We start from the raw sequence: 17,416 nt of genomic DNA, 5'->3' as shown, positions 1-17,416 counted from the left end.
TAGTGTTGTATTTTCTTCTTTTTAAATTTCCTGTGTGGACATTAATCTCTGGTCTTCAGAAGGGGAAATACTTCTGCTTTAAATCACTGTTATCATCGGCCGTTATCTAGATGTAGGGCCTTAAGCTCATGCATTATTCCTTGCTGCAGCTCAAGGCACTGTGCACCTTGATGCTGTAGATGGGTTTTGATCATCTGGTGTTGCTTCTTTTGAAAAGCCTTTCACAAATGCTAGAATAGACAGAGGAAGACTTTCTTATTTTTAGCACAGTGTGTATGTATGGTGTATTTAACTAAACTGACTAATTTGTGAATTTGAGGACTGAAACCAGTGCTTGTTCTTTCTTGAAAGAGCTCGTGTATTGGGGTGAGGTACAGTGCTTCTTGGAAGTAGGGAAGCATGTGTTCGTTTAACCATTTAAATGTGCTGTAAGGGATCCTCCCTGTCTGGCAGCATGCCACTTTCTTTGTGACACGAAGGTAAGCTGACAAGAAAAACAGTTACTTTAACTGAAAACAGTAACAGAATTCTAACCAAATCCTGGTGCACGCCAGTTTATAAAATGAGAACACAGCTTAAATTTATTCCACCCAGTACAGTAGGCAAAAGTTACCGCACTCACTTGATTAAAATGAGTTCTTGGAAAGGAGGCAGGAGAAGCTGTTAAGTGGAGTCTCGTGTTACCAGCTGGTTTGGATGTTCTTCTAAGAATACATACAGAAACTTCCTGCATCAGTATTTTCATTGTGCAGGCATGTGTGTAAATGCTTTCAAATCGGTAGCATGTGTTATGCTTTTATTTCAGGTGTACTTGAAGGCACCTATGATTCTCAATGGTGTTTGTGTAATCTGGAAAGGCTGGATAGATCTGCAGAGACTGGATGGTATGGGCTGCCTGGAATTTGATGAAGAGAGAGCACAGGTAAGAAGACAGTCTGCCCATCGCTACTGTGCCTTAGATGTTTGTTCTTCCGGAAGGAAACAGGCAGTCAGGTAGCAATCACTTGCTTGTTTTCTGCCTTCACTTTGAGTACAAATTCAAAGAAAATGTACAGAAATGTGTGGTTGTAGCTAAACTAGTGTTTTAATTAGGGGCAGGAATCATCTGTAGTTTACAACTTTGTGGGTGATTTAGCACTGTTGCTATGCTACAGAGTAGTAAATCTGAAAGTATTTGAAAAGCTATGTCTGTAAATTGTAACAGTTTAACTGGTAAGTCTTTTAGCTGTTTAGGCTGGTTGGGTTTTTTAAGTAGCTTTTTGTTTTATTACATTGAGGTGGGGAGAATGAATAGGGGTTTCCATTTGTTCTCTGACAGGGGGTAGACACTCTGCTCTGTTAAGGTATGGCAGCTTTCGAGAACCTGCTTCCTCTGCTTACTTCCTACCGTAAAAGTGACTGTCTAGCAGCTGCATCTTTAGACACACACAAGAACAAAGTAAACGCGGAGGAAATTACTTTTTAAGTGCATATCACATACATAAGGTTCACTTACACCACTGTAGGGTTCCTTAATTTAATCAGTCTTGAGACAGATCTTTGCTTTTGAGATGTAGCTTGGTAACAAAGCTAAGTAACTGATGTTCAGGCCTGCTGCACCAGGTTTGTGTGGGCTTCTACACAGATCACCTGTCTCTGCAGTGGACAGCAAATTGGATGTAGTATCAGTTACCATAGTTATGACTTACAATCTGTATTTTGTGGTGAACCATTTTTTCAGTTTGATAATTCAGACATTTTGGAACTATATGAAGGCATGGTCCAAAGTGCCTCTGAATGCAGGGGTGTTTTATTTACATGGAGATACGTAGAATTGCAAGTGTTGTGGTACCTTGCCTCCTCTCCCCAACTTAAGAAACCATTTTGCACATTAATGAGATCATGTTATTGTGACTGTGTTCTGGATTAAATAGAAATACTTTGGCTATTTCAAAGACACTGTTTTGACACACAGCCTTGCATGCTTTCTTCAGGATGCCTTGAAAGAGAGGGTATGCTATTCTGAGAATAGTCCTGCCACCTTTTGTTAATCCACAGGAAAGCCGCAGAACCAAGCTTTTACTTGAATGCTACTGTTTACTGTGGCATTCACTTTTTCCAAAGCTGGGTGGTGGCATTTTGAGCTAGCCACGTTCCTGTTGCAGCCCTGCGTTCTCTGGAAAGAGAGTAACCGCTGCAGACTCCATTGATTGGAAAGCCTTTAGGCTGTAACGGCTTACACAGCAAGGTCAAATGTAGACCCCTGGGGACTAGGCAAGATAAATCCCAAGGTTCTTGATCTATGACTATTAGGTTTGACACACAACACTGTCACATGACTTCTGAACCAAGAGGAAACTGAGTTGAATGTGTGCTCAGAAGGAGATAGTGTCACTCTTTTCCAAAACTGGATAGTTCCTGAAAAAAGTGGGCACCCTTCTAAAAAGGAGGGTGGTCAGGTGGCCCATGGGTTCAGTTTTTCTCTTTAATTTTCCGGTAAATGTTTTTGGATGTTCTTGGATTATTTTAATTTCCCCGATGAGTATATGCTGTCTTACCTACACTCAAGAATTCCTTTTTGTTGCCTTCAGAAAGTGTTTGTGCACTGGGAATGTGATTTATTCTTTTTTGTGAGGGGATGTATGCATGCTCTCAGGTGTCAGCGCTTTTTTGAGTTTTGAGTACAGGGTGCTGAGCTGGAGGTGCTGCACAGGGTGGATCTACAGAGAGATGTTTGCACTCAGTTACAGGTGTGTAATTTGTTCTCAGTTTGTGCTTCTCAATGATTACGAGGAGGTGATTTGCCATCTTACTTGCTACAGTAGCAGCACCTAAGAGTTCCTGGTGTCATAAGGCGCTATACAGACACAGAGAAGTGGCTGCACCCTTGCGTTTGTTAGTATTGTAAACACTTGGGTAATCTCTTACATCCTTCAGTTTCCTTCTTCCTGTATCTGTCATTTTGCTTCCTTTTGTAAAACTGTTTTAATATTGCTAGTGGCAGTTGACCTAACTGCTGACTTTGATCCCAAAATAACATTGACATCAGGATGGGTTTAAGTGCCTCATACATGCGGTGTAGCACCTGGGGTGCCCACTGTCTTCTGTAGTACCAGGTCCTGTGGGCATTCATGCATACCCCGTACTCGCCCCTTAATCCTGTTGTCTGGAAGGCTTGCCATACACAAATGTGATGCTTTTGCATTTTCCCGTCTCTTACCACTTCTCACTAATACTGGGATCAGATAAAATTTTTCTTTGCTGCCACATTTTTGAAATTATGCTGTCCTTCACCAGGTCAAAAAATATTATAAGAAGAAAAGCCACATGCATAAAAAAGTACTTTAATTGTAACTTTTAAGCTAGTGTTCTATTTAATTCACAGGCCATTAATGTCTTACTACTAAGCAGTCTTACTTTTTTTGTCGCTGGAGACCCTGATTGAGCCGCTTGTTCAGACTTCAGTGGACTAACACACAGCTCTGTGTACATGCTTGAATATCGTCCCCATTTGGGACTGAAATTTCCCTGGATCTGGTATTTGTCTTGAGTGTCATTAAAACACTGTTTCTATCTTCAGTCCTTTTGTATCTCTACACAGCAAGAATGCTCTATTACGGAAGATTCGGTAGTTATAAATGGTTGTTCTCACCAAGTCTTTTCCTGCCAGGGTGTGTTTAAGTTTCTCTCTGTTTTTTGTCTTTCTGGGTTGGAGGATTTCTTTTGTTCTGTTCTGATGTTGATATGGCTCACGTTTTGCTTACTCTTCTTTTTCTTAGTAGTTTCATACCAGGAACATTTTTATTGATTAAAACTAGACTGGATAAATGATTGGCTCTCATACAGCCAACTTCACTAGTCATTACTAGATTTGAGCGACATTTGAAAAGAAAGTTTCTTAAACTCTTGCTCTACAAGATCCTGTGATGTTTCTTGATTTCTGTTGTAACGCATCACCAGGAGTAGAGCAGAATTATTTTTTTTTTTTGGTTGTCACTTAAAAAGATAAGTTCTGATGTTTGGGGTTTTTTTCCCTTTCTCAAACATTAGTAAACAAGTGTTTAAGCTATCAACATGTGTTCATTCTGGATGTCAGCATGCTGATTTTTTTTCCTATGAATTTCTGATTCAGTTTCTTTTGGTTATGACCATTTCTTTAAAATATTAGCCTTTTATTTCATGACCACTTTAAATGATGGTAAAATGCAAAAATTGTTATTAAAAAGAAATTTGCTTTCATTTAAATCTGTTTTCAAAAACCAAACAGACTAGGAAAGACATTCATAGCTTTTGTAAATTAGAAATAAGGCAGCTTTTCTGTAGTCATCTGGGAGACAAGCTTATCTATTTCGTCTCTATCCTTCTGCATTATTAAGGATAAACTGCTTTCCCCCTGTCTGACCTTGGTTGCTATACATTGGATGAACATTAAGATAGCTGTAAAGACCCAAATTCTACTCTTAAAAATAGTAAATAGTGTTAAAATGTTACCTTATTGGCAGCTTTAAACATTGCCTTTCCAACATGGCTTTCTGGGGACCCAGCTCTGTGGAGTTAGTGACTGATGATGTTTGTATTTAACTGTGTTAGGCCACGAGGGGCACTCATTCACATCACTTCACAATGTAGCTTCAGGGTGCACAGTTCTGCCATCGGCAAAAAAAGCAATTTAACATTCTCTCAGGCTGGGGATGCTTTATCTTAAATTAAAAAATTTATGCATTTAATCCCTTGGCATATTAAAATTTAGTTGGGCTCTCGACATGTTTGTGTCCTCTAACAGTCAAGGTTAGGATTTATTTTTTTAACTGAAACTATCAACTTGGAAATAACATTTGTGTTTTAATTATAAGCAGAGTTAGTAATTATAGCTGAGGAGTTACGAGGTGGGAGAACCAAAACAGTTTATTCCTTACTGTTTTGTGGAAGCTCTTTAGAGTTCTCCATTCTGAATATTTTAAAATTCTGGTGGGTAACAGCCATCTGTTTCCATCCTGAGCAAAATATGTGCTAAAAGGCCTCTAAGAGAAATAGTTTGCAACCCGATTTATAATGGCTTATGTATTAATAATGCTTTATTTAAAACATGTTCTAATAGAAAATACGGTTTGAAGGATTTTTTTAAATTTTTTTTTTTAACATTAATTACATCTATTCCTGTGTATAAGCCGCTATTGAAAATAAACAAGGGGCTGTTGAAAAGCTGTAGGTTTCTTCTGCAATTTATGGGAGTGTGTACAAATTAGTGGAGAAATCACTTCTGCTTTGAACTTTCTTATGCATCTGAGCTTAAATAATTGAAATTATATGTAAGGATTACGAATGTTCATACTGATGAACCTTTAGCAGCTTTTGATAAAATGGGGGATGTATTTGATTTGTAACTTAGATAACACATTTTTAAATGAAAGAGAATTAAATTACCATTGTTTATATAATGATGCTAGTGAACTCTTATCTAGATATACCTGTGAATGCTGTCTTCAAAATTGCTTTTATAAAGAGGAAAAAGTGTATTGCCTTTTTCATATAACTTTTCAGAATTCCTAGCTTTTAAAAGAACAGCAGCATTTTTACTTTGGAAAGGCAGATCTCCTTTGAAAGTGTATTTTAGCAGTAGCTGCACTGCAGCTTTGGTTATCTCTACAGCAGGTGAGTATTATTTCATTAACCTATGCTGGCATTTGCTGGAACTTGTCTGTTGTCTAGCAGATTCTGTAGGACGTGCTTGTCTTGCTGCCAAATGATCCCTAATATTCTAAAGAAATGTGCTCTGGTAGAAGCCAGGGTAGCCTTTTGTGTCACTCTGTGTCATCTGGTTTGGTAGCAGGAGGATGCATTGGCACAACAAGCCTTTGAAGAAGCTCGGCGAAGAACTCGCGAATTCGAGGATAGAGACAGGTCTCATCGGGAGGAAATGGAGGTGAGGGTTTCACAGCTGCTGTCAGTAACTGGTTAGTACTTTCCCAAAACTTTAGATTGTTTCCATTTATTTGTCTGTTTGTACAATGTTGTGTATTTTCTGTTTGCTGTCTGATGTTGTCATATAAAAATTGAAAAATGCATTGTTTTTAACTCTTGTAAAATGAAGTTTTTGAAGTTTGGATAAGAATTCTCTGATTTTACCCTTTCTTCCTTTCTGTAGATGGCCTTTTCTGTGGTACTTAAGCTGTAAGGATACATTTGTTCACAGAGCTATTAAAGTCTCAACTGATACTTTAATAGCAAGGAAGAGGAATCTTTTTGCCCCTTGCATTTCTCGTGAACACAGGAAAGGCTTCAGGAGCTGCGGGTACATAAATTTGTAGCTCGCTCTGTCCTGTGTTGTGGGAAACATTACCAGTGAATTTAATCAGATGCCACGGTCTGCTTTCTTGTACAGGCTGGTTTTATTTTCCTCCCACCTTTTCCTTACACATGGGGAGTCTTACTCTTCTGTCTTTCACTGGCATAGTTCCTCCTGTCTTGTTCTTTGCTTCTTTAGGGCCCCGCAGTCTTGAATCTTGTTCTTTCTTGATGAGAGCAGAAATTACTGGGATCAAGAAAAGAGGAGCCAGAAAAGGGAATGGAAACCAGCTGCTCTGAGATGTCAGATGCAAGAGCTGTAAGAGGACAAGTAATACATAAGGAGAGTTGGCAAGTTAAGGCAGGCTGTAGGTCAGGCAGAGAATAGGGAGAAAACACAAACGCTTTGAATTTCTTCCTGCTTTATCAGCACAGCCTGACTTTACGATAATCAAATGGGATCAATCTGCCGCTTCTCGGGGTTTTTAGACAACTTGAGTGTCGTTATTGCTAAGGTATTTTTTCTTCTGGCATCCTTACCTGTAATAGAGATGATTAGACAGACTTTTCTTCTCTTCCAAGTACAACTGGAAGACACTGAGCATGAGAATGAGAGGGGAAAGGCAGATGTGGAGAGTAGTATCTCTCACTTCGAGAAGATGCACCCCAGCAAACACTGATGTAGCCAGGGCAGACGTGAGCTGTAGCAAAGGTAAAATCCTTGCCTTGGAGGCCTCACTATCACTGGGTCCTTGGAGCATCAGCTAGATGACCTGAACCATTCTGTCTCTCACAGTATAGCTGGAACTGTAAGTTCAGATTAAGAGGAACATAGAATTAACTTAAAGCTGTTCGTGAAGATCTGTGACAGCCTGCCTTAACAACACAGTAAGAAATACAAGCCCGGCCTTATGTCCTTGACCTCAGTTTACTTCAAGCTTTTCTTGATATATTTTCCTTTACTGTGCCCATCTTTCCCACTCCTGTTAACTACAGAAGAAGCCGTGTGATTACTGGAAATGCTGAAAGTTTAAAAAGAATGAGGCTTCCTGAAATTCTGGAGTTCTGTGAGACTTGCTCTTTCCTCCAATTGTAGAAAAGACTTTATTTGCAGCTGGGATGCGCAAAAACTCTTTCAATTAACGGTGACATTGAGGTAATAGCAAGCATCTGACATCAAAACTTGTGACGCCGAGCACAAAAAATAACATCCCTGGCCAGCTGCAGGAGCTGGATTCAGTAACTTCTGAAAAGGCTCTTGCTTTTAATAAGGCAGAAGGCAGTTGTTGTGAAATGATGTCCTTATTAGTTGCCAGTCCCTGTTTTTGCTCTAAAGCGTTGGTGTAGATCACCTACAGAAAGGAAGAAAGGAAAAATTACTGACCTGAACTGTGCTTAAGCAGAATGAAAAACATTGTCAAAATGTTCTTCAGATTTGTGTGATGTCAAATACAAGTTTTTAATGATTGCAATACAATGTTATACATAATTTAGGTTTTATTTTACTGTGCATGTTTACTGTGTATACCCAGGAGATCTTTGCCTCAATTACTTGTAGTTCTATAACAGATTTTTACATTTCAGTTTTCATTTGTGTGTTTGGGGAAAGATGTCCTGGCCTCTTATCTGGAGTGATTACAGATGAGCTTTTGCACTCTGGCTCTTAGGACCGCATAAAAATCAGGATCTTTTGGGTGGGGCAGATGAGAGAGCGGAGACAGACTTGCAGTGCATTCCAAAGGAGGAATCCGATTTCCAAACTATTCATTGTTTCTCTGACTTTCGCTGCAGTTGTATTCTAATGCAAGTTTCTGGCAGAATCAAATGAACTTTAATCAGTAAGCACGTACGTAAGGTACTCATGATCATCATACAGAATTTTCAATAGAAAGTAATAGATAAATGTGCGTTCCCGTGTTTGTCATATTTATGGCTTTTATTGAATTTTCCAGTGCTTATGTGCTCAGTCAGCTTGGAAATACAATTTGTCAGTTGTACCCTTCTGACGATTGCATTGCTGACAGGTATAAAAACGTTAGTTCAGACTGCACTATGTACTGTTTGTGTAATTTCAAAAGTCAGATAGTATCTTTGGTTGCACTACAGAGGTGTTACTTGAAGGTTTTTGTGGGGCAGCTAAAAAAGGTGGGTTCTAAGTGTGCTAAGTGAATTTTTATGTATGTATGTTGCCCTCAGTATAATCTTTTAAATATATCTATACACCTTTCATTGTTACTAAAACTTACAATTTTTCTTTTCGAAGCTAAGCTTGGCATGGGCGGTAACACTCGGAACTGCCAGACCTGGCACAGGATCTCATCAGTGTTAACGATTGTTTTAGGAATTGCAACGCTGTATGAAATCGGGATATTTCAGACACTAGAATTACATCTGAAATGCCTTTAATAGAGACCAGATTCAGCTTCAGTGGGGGAGGGAAGGGGAATCCTGCAATATTCCACCCACTCCTACCCAAAAGAGAGGCGCCAGCTCTTTGGAAACATTTATCCATCCAAAGCCTGTCAGCATATGAAAATGATCAGATTCAGTTCTGTATTTATACAGCTTTCTGTGTAGGAAATACTCCCTATTCTAAGTCTCTCTGTAGACTTCTAAAACGAAGTGGTATATCCGTGCCTAGGAGCGATCAGTGAAGGTTGTTGAAAACAGTTAAAATTACTTGTATGTGGATATTGTAGTGGTGATATTTTGAAGGGGAAAGAAATAGCAAGTGCAGTAACAATTTAGGAATAATTGCTATACTAATTTTCATTTTTAAGTATCCTAGAAACCCTCAACCAACCAATAAAACAAAAACTCGAAAGCCCCCACCACCATCAAAAACCCTGCTCAGACTGCTGTCAGGTTTGTTTGCCTTCCTTTCATCACATAGTGTGCTTCCATAGATGACTTCATTAGTACAACAGATCCTTATTTTAATAAAAATATTCTTTGCATGTAAGGACAGAATCTGTAGTGGTTGGTAGGTTGTGCTTGAATTTCCAGAGGTGATGTATTTTTGTGCAATTACAGAACTCTTGTAATGTAAATAGGGTGTGAGTGGGTTTAGGAATTTTTATTGAAGCTTAAGTGTCTGAGTTGAGCTGCATTCTGTCCCTTTTTTAACGTAGTTTCAGTTTTGAATACAAGATGCTTTTGTGTTTTTCTATCAGCTTAAGTAGCATGGTCACATCAGATCCTGCAGATCCTGCCTCACTGTTCAGGATCCTTTTGTTTCAAAGGTACATTTGAAGTCAGTGAATGTTTTTAATTAATGCCCTCAAAATTAATAACGTGTTCCAATGGCTTTCGCTTTTACAAAAATGTTGGAATGCTGAGACAGTAAATGTTTAATGATACACATGAAGAAAGACCTTACCCCCGGTTAAAGACTGTTGTAAAAATAAATGATTGTGTGAAGCTTTGTAAGTTTAGGAGCACTGAGCTACTTGTCAAATTCGCACTGTTGGATGGCTTTGTGCTAGTCAAAGGCAATGTTCTCTTCCCATGAGCAAGTGGCACACCCCAGAGAACTTGGTCCAAGGCCATTACTTCAGGGGTATATGCTGGAACTGATGCCATCGAACAGGAACATGAACTTGAAGTACTCGCCCATTTCCCTTTGCCAAACTAGTAGAAGAGAGGGAGGAAGCTAAAGGGCTATCAGCAAGGTAGATGCTTAATTTTCACTCTCTCTATCCTTGGTTGAAAGAGTCAGTGCTGGTGTTTCCTTCTGTTTGGTATGGTTTCAGTATGAATGACCAGAGTTCAGGGTTGGGCTAAGAAGTGTTCTGCAGAAATTACTATAATGAGGTTGCTGTCTAGACATATTTGAATCTTCCGTTAAAAACTGTTGCTTTTTAGTTAGTGTTCTGGCCATAGTAGCATGTTGCAAAATGTGTTACGCTGTCTAGGACACTTAAACAGCCCTAGCTGGTGAAATCAAAATATGTTGAAAGTAATGGACTGTGTTCCGCAAAGCAGCAAGCAGGTGCCTCCTGCCAGCTCTCGGCTGGAGTAGAAGGTACAAAGCAGTAGATTTTTCAAGGGGATGGATAAAGAGAAGAGGCTATTTTGTGTGCCCCTGTGTGCAGAGAGGTTGAAGTTTGGGGTTTTTGGTGAAGGTTTGTTTTGTATAGGCAAACTAAACTTCAGAATTGTAGTGATCTATTTGAGTGCATGTTTGGTCCTACTCTGAACACTCTTCAGCCTAGGTAAGGATGGTTCTTCTGATTGTTTACTTGAGGGTGGGTTGGATCTCTTCTCAGGTTTCCAATTGCAGTTTGTTCAACCAGCATTTTTTAAATGTCATATTTCTCAATTTTGTGTTCGTTTCCAATGTTACTGCCATGCTTTTTATTTTAGCAACATCACGAGTAGAGAGGCACAGTGGTTTGCTCTTCCCTGAAACAGTCTAGTCTAGCAATCTGTCTGTTTGTGGTCTTGTGCTAAATATAAATTACGTTAATGGCTAAGCAGAGCCATTTTAGGAAACTACATGAAATTCCCATTTTAAAAACCTTCATTTTGCTGAAAAAAAACCAACAAACTTTTGAAACTTTTTCCTTTCAGCAGTATTTCCTCTCAATACAAAGCACCAAAAAAACCCACCAACCCTACCCTATTAAAGTTACTGGCATAAAAATTTTCTTAAATTTTAAATACTTGATCCTGTACTAGGTTTCTGCATATTTTTGCTGTTTGTTGGGAATTATCAGTTGAAATGGGAGAAATTTATTTCATTAAATTCTGCTGAAGTTGTGAACTCTTAGAAGACAGGATTTTGCTGCAAAAATGTAAGCAGTTCACAATTGAAAAAAAAATAAAATCTAGTACAGCTTACTTTCCTATTGTTCCAAGGTTCTAGACAGTGAAGTTATTCTCCTTTTTTTAACTTCGTTTTTGGAGAAGGAATTTTAAGATGGAGCTACTAGTACAAATAAATGCTTTAATTGTAAGTATTTTAGTCAAATATAACTGGCTTCAGAAGAAAATATTCCAGTAAGGGTCCATTTTGTTTTGTTTTTCTTTTTTCTTATCAAACTGATTTTTTTAAGGTGTTTACCTCAAGTTCATCTGGAATTAATTTAATTACTACTTCTTGTATGTACTATCCAAGCTGACATTGATATAAAGATAGCATAACCTTTAATACAGCTTTTTGGATGTGAAAGCAACTTAAACTGTTAATTCTTCATATGCAGCAGGTAGTACAGACTTGTTACATGCTTGTGTGAGTATATGAACATATATATACATATATGATTTATTTATATTCAGAATGAGCACAGCATAATTTAGAAAAAAGCATCAAAGTATGTTTGTGAATAGGCATTGCCTCAAAAGGCTCTACAATGCGAGTACAGTACAAGTAGACCAGTAATGTTGTGACCAGATTGCTTCGCAAGAAATTTAAATAACTGGTATTTTATGTAAAAGTGCTATGGAATGCATATATCCGAAAAACAATTTGTGCTGTACAGGATCAATGCTGACTGTAGTACAGAGGAGATCAATCTTGCAAATCAGGGAATGCTGTAATATAAGCATCTTCTTTCAGTCAATGAAGGTTAGCAGGGGGCTGAGCAACAGAGGAATACTGTCTGGAAGCAATCAATATTAATTATAAATTTATAACCTTTATACCAGCCTTCAAACAATACTTTCTAAAAGGGAGCATATCAGGCGCTTTTTTTTTTTTCCCTTGAAAAAGAATTTTTCATACGAAAGTAAAAATTTTAGTCTGTACTTGAAGCTCTCTTAAGAGTTATGCTCTAGCCATGCTTTTTCTTTTCTTGGCTTGCTGTTACTTTAGTCCAGTTACCAATGTGGTGTACCAGAATCTGTAGCTTGATAATAGCTTTTACACAAAGATGCAACCCTTGCAAAGATTTCAGGCAAGAGAGCACATCGGGATTGGTAAGCAAATTGTGTTACTTGGCCTGGTCGTGCTCTCTAGCAGCTGGTGGTGGGCGAGCAGACTCAGCATAAACGCCATTGATGAATTGATGGGTGTTTTTTAGTGAAGAGTACTCTGTTTCTAGGAAGTAGATCGTTGGAAGCTTGAAATGAAATCTTGATGGAGGCAGGTGCGAAATGATTTTTATGTATGGCCTTTGTTAAGAAAATTGTTTATTTTGACTTTCAGTGAGCTCAAAAGACAATCAGAATGGATGTAGGAATAAAAAAGAGCATCAGGTATAGAGTTCATAATATTAATTGTTCTACAAGGACTTAGTCTAGTATCCAGATCTCTTACAGAAACTGTTTTCCAATATCTGCATAATCTTAAGTGGTGCTTGATATTATAATTAAAAAAGATCGAGGCTACTTCTTCCCAGGTTCAAGTGAAAAGGAGAGAGGTGATGGCAAGATGGGTGCTACGGCCAGCAAAACAAAGCAACCAGAGACTGGATCTAGGCTACACAAGTCTCATGGCAGTAACTAGACCTGCTAGGAATGGTAAAAATCTGAAACCCTACTGACTGCCAGCAGTTTGTACATTCAGTACGTAGTGAGGATGCTGCTGCAGCTGAAGTTGTTCTGAGAAGTGAAGATTGAGAGGGAGAGTCTGTTTTCAAGCCCCCCTGAGACCTGAAAGCAGTACAGGGTGCTTCATCGGGCTGTAACTGTGACCAGAGAAAGTCCTGTTATATGTAACCTGTCATTCTGACTGTGTTGTAGCGGCACAATTTTGCTGACTTTAATTCTGAGAAGGGTAAATGAGGTGGAGGCGTGGCCCGCGTTTTAACCAGGTTCACATCTCTACAGGAGAAGCTGTTACTAACCAGCAGCTCTGAGAAGAGCTTTCACTTAGTTCGTTGCTTTTCTTCGTGTGGGCCTGCCTCAGCAGGACTGATGTGGAGGTGTGCTTGATTGCAGCTGGTCATTTTTCTGAGTATTGCTGTCTTTATTTCAGGGTGCGCTTTTTTTTTTTTGTTTGGGTGGGGTTTTTTGTCCTGTGGTTGTATGCTTTTTAGAAAAGTATCTGCAATGTGTTCTCAGGTTCGGGCTTGGGTGTTGTGTTTTTTTTAAAACCCTTTCAGGATGTTGACAGTCCTTCTAAGAGAATCCAAATGTTCACTGTTTAGTTTCTCATAACATAGCCTGATTTTTCATTTATTTAGTAAATTATAGATGACAGATGCCAAGGCACATAATGCATCTGCTCTGTCTGTTTCAGCGGTATGGAGTTGCCAGAATGCAATTAAAGAATTGCAGTGGAGTTGACCATGGAGAGACTTTATTTTGGCTACTCTTTGTGACAGCTCTCCTTCAAATTATCTCCCTCTTTCTTCCTTCCTCTTCACCAGTGTCCCAAGTTATATGTGCAACGCATATTGCACTTGTGATTTCACTGCCTAGGATTCAGAAGTCCTAATTGTGCCTGCTGTTTTTCTTTTAAGTGATTCATCGAAAGGGTGGGCCATCTTCATGGCAGCCCTGTCCATCCTTACTAAATTTACTTCCAGCTTTCCTAGTTCTGCTTTCTTAGAGCTATCGTGTAAACCACATGGTGGGGCTGCATTATCTTTTCCTGACGTTACCACATGGATTCAGGAGTTGGTTTCTTATGTCAGAGGCCTCTGAACGTGCACAGGGATGGGGTAGTTACAGATGCTTTCTCAAAGCCAGCTTAAGGAGTTTTATTGGCGGTGGTGAGAGCACGGTAACAGCAGCATGGGTCAGAATTGAGCGGCCGGAGGAGAAGGACGGTGTTGGACTGTCCCAGCTGCTGGAGGAACTGCTGGTGTGCCACCTTCCTTAGTTGCCATTATCCTTAGACTTGTTTTTCCAAAGTGCCCCAGTAACAGATTTAAATGCTACAGCATGGTTTGTCCAAAAGACTCACAGTTCTAAGTTAATGATGTGATGATATCAAGCTATCTAATTAATTAAGAAGAAAACCAATTTCGTACAGATATTACTGCATCATACTCTTGACAGGACTTTTAGCCCATACTAGTTAGCCTGTGTTTAGGCTCCGGAAAAGCTCAGAGATCACAGGGTTGAAGAGACCATAGGTGTTAGAGTATTGTAGGGGATACTTTTAGGTGTTAGAGTATTGCAGGGGATATTTTTTGTGTTTGTTTACCCTCAAGTCATGTTTAATTTTGTTAGTAACTTTTCTCTTCTTTGTTAGTATGTTATTACCCCTGTGGTATCAGCGTGATGAGTTCAGCGTGAATAAATCTAGACTAGCGTGTCACAGAAGGCTTTGAAATATTTTTTTTGCCAAATACGTTCCTGCAATTCTTTCAGTCGGTCATCATACAATCTCCAGCGTTGGAGGTTTTAAATGGCTTGTGGCCAGTTATAATTCCTTCCGTATTGCAGAAGATTTGCATGGCTTCATGTGCTGAAAGCTGAGTGCGAAGTATTTTTGGGTATTGAAACTCCCTGTGTGTCCATCACATTAACTATTCAATTTCAGGATATTTGGAAGAAAACTGGCAGTGTTGGTTAAAATACATCCATTTTTAGGAAAATAACAACTGTAGTGGGATCTGTGTACTATTTACAGGTTTTATTCTTGCAAGCAAATACTTGTTATCCTTTCACTAAATAGCAGACGAATAATGTTCAGAGTAGTGCTTCAAACTTCACATGAGCATTTGACTGAAAAATGAAATATGCTGAGATAAGATGTATAACTACTGTTTTCTCATGACTCGTATGTGACTCATGGCAGAGTATTCCATTTTCCAATGGCAAAGATAGATGCATCTTTCTTAATTGAAGCAAGTCTCCTTAATCTTTGAGAAGCTGAGCTCATTATTCACTGAGAGCAATTCTGATGCTTCTGCACGGCGTCATAAAACATGCACTTCAGAAATTACAGCAAATACTGCAATTCAGAGGATTGATTAGCTGTGCTGGGACTATGGGACCCCATATCGACACAATTCTGGAAATTCCCATTTTACATTTATAAAAGGGAACTTTTGGCTTCCTGTAATAGGCAGAGGAGAACTACCAGATACTACCATACTGGTAGTCACACTCCTCCTGCAAGTGAGCATTAAGGATCTTGTGGCATTTCTTATGAAAGTTATATTTTGTCTGTTGTCAGTAGACAAAAATATCACCCCATGCCTGATGATCTACAGTGTGCTGGCTGTGTACATACAAGGTGATTTCACTGGTCCTTTACTAGTGTGCTTTATTTTTTAGATGCATACATAGATGTTGCTTTTCCTTTTTTTTTTCCAGCACATAAAGCACAGTAGTAGTTGCTACATACTGCGGACATGCCGCCTTGGCAGGGCGGTGACTGATAGAATAAGTGCATTTCATGTGTACGTGTTCTTGCATGGTACTATAGCGCAAGTAAAGGAGGGTGTCTCAGTGAGACGGAGCTGTTGTTCCAACATGTTGCAGTTGCTTGTGTAAATCCCCACTTACTGAAATGCAAAATTACACCTTTATCCCACATATACTAGTGTAAGATATTGTAATGACTGCTTTTGGTACATTTTAGGGTAATTTGTCATGCCTTCTGCATATCACTTGAAAGGGAAAATCTGGTAGTTGTTCAGTAGTGGCTTCTGCAAACTCTACAAGTAGCAATGAGGTCACGAATCATGTGAATTCTTTCATATGTTTTGAAAGAAAAGGCCACTTTAGGCAAAGCATAAATGCAACCATATGCCCATATCTTGGAGTCCTCACTGAAACTTGACAATAAAATTGCTGTGCATGTGATTTGTTTTCTGAAGAAACTGTTGCTTTTAAAGCAGTAGTATAGCAGCAATTAACTTGCTGTTTTTTTCTAATTAAGTGTAAAAATGTTTATCAAGTACAAAATTGTTAACTAAACTGGTATAAGTAAGAGTTCGGTGATTCTTAAAGACAGTGCACGTCTTCGTTTCCTTTTAGAAGAAAGAGGCAGCAGTTAAAACTAGAATAAATCTTGTTACAGTCTGTTCAATATGAGAAAAGTGTGCAAAGTGGAACTGTTAATCTTAGTACAACTCTTAAATTAGCGTGGAAGTATCTACTTAAACTTGTTGAACAACCGTTTTATATAAAATCTCTACAGCAGTTTGCTTATTTGCTGAAGAAAAAAAAAGGGGGAAAAAAAAATCTGTGGGCTTTTCCACAGCGATCTAGGTGGCCGAAGCTCAATGATTTGGCCATTGGAAATAATGTGAAAATCTCAATTAAATGCCATCTCCCAATATTCTGCATCTCAACAAAGAGGGCAGTTTGCAAAAGTTGCTTCAGGGGCTGAAAGGAGTGCGTTCTTAAGCACTTAAAAATCTGCAGCACTGTACGTGATTAGGGCTGTTTGTTTTAATGCGATTCCTCAGAAAGATTACTGAGAAATCTGTGGGTTTGCGTACCAGCAGTGATGTCAGTTGTCATGTTCAGAGTTCTTCTGCATGTAGGAAAAGCAGATTGTTTCTTTCAGAGTGTGGCCAGTGCAGACGGAACAGAGCAAGAAGATCATCTCAATATCTAAAATGCAACCAACAACAGTACTGGGTGCATAAACGTGTAGTAGGTAGCAGTTGTGATCTTTAAAATAGCGAGGGTGATTCCAAAACAATAACGGCAATATGACCGCTGAAGAAAGTGCAAGAGGGAATTGTCTTCTCTAGAAACATGCTGATTACTAGAGGGATTTATGGAATGAAGAACTCTATTGGAACGGGATCTTTGCACATGAAAGGAAAACATAGCTTTACATTGTATTTAAATAAGAGAAGGAAGCAACAGTTCTGTGTTTGGGTGAAGCCAACCAGTTGCACTGGGAACATAAAATTAGGCAGACAAGAAGAATGGCAGATCAGGGAGGAAGAGTTGAAGAGAGAAAAGTCTGTAAATTAGAGGAAATGGTGTTGGCAGTGCATGCCAGAGGGTTTGGGAGCTGCAGACTCTGCTGGCTGGCTGTTTCACACCGGAGCGAGCAAGCAGCACGCCGTAAGCTGGGGGAGCTGCTGCACGGGCGGGAAGGCTTCCTCTGTGTCAGTAAGTGTTGAGTCAGAAGAGCCCAGGGAACACCTAAGAGCAGCGCTCACATTGCTGTTAGTCACGATATAAAGTACTTGTATTGTTCAGTGTGACCGTGTAAACGTGCTAACTGCTTAAACTCCCATGTTTCGGTGGTACAACTGCATGCACCAAGTCTGTTCCCGCCTCGTTCAAC

The 17,416-nt window shown here is 39.2% G+C and overlaps 1 protein-coding gene across 3 annotated transcripts in view; it reads left to right on the top strand.

Annotated features, from left to right (window-relative positions):
* CBFB (core-binding factor subunit beta) overlaps positions 1–17,416 on the top strand; it is a 43,001-nt gene that overhangs the window by 22,102 nt on the left and 3,483 nt on the right. Inside the window, exons 4-6 of one of the 3 annotated variants that reach the window (XM_037409281.1) lie at positions 806–922; positions 5,807–5,902; positions 9,045–9,129. In XM_037409281.1, the coding sequence (XP_037265178.1) occupies positions 806–922; positions 5,807–5,902; positions 9,045–9,129 (298 nt within the window). Of the gene's footprint in view, positions 1–805; positions 923–5,806; positions 5,934–9,044; positions 9,130–17,416 lie in introns of all 3 variants that reach the window. The other 2 variants (XM_037409282.1, XM_037409283.1) reach the window with 2 other exon arrangements.

This window comes from Falco rusticolus, chromosome 15, assembly GCF_015220075.1.
Source record: "Falco rusticolus isolate bFalRus1 chromosome 15, bFalRus1.pri, whole genome shotgun sequence".
Lineage (NCBI taxonomy): Eukaryota > Metazoa > Chordata > Aves > Falconiformes > Falconidae > Falco > Falco rusticolus.
The sequence above is the reverse complement of the archived record's forward strand: the minus strand, read 5'-3'. Positions and strand labels throughout refer to the sequence as shown.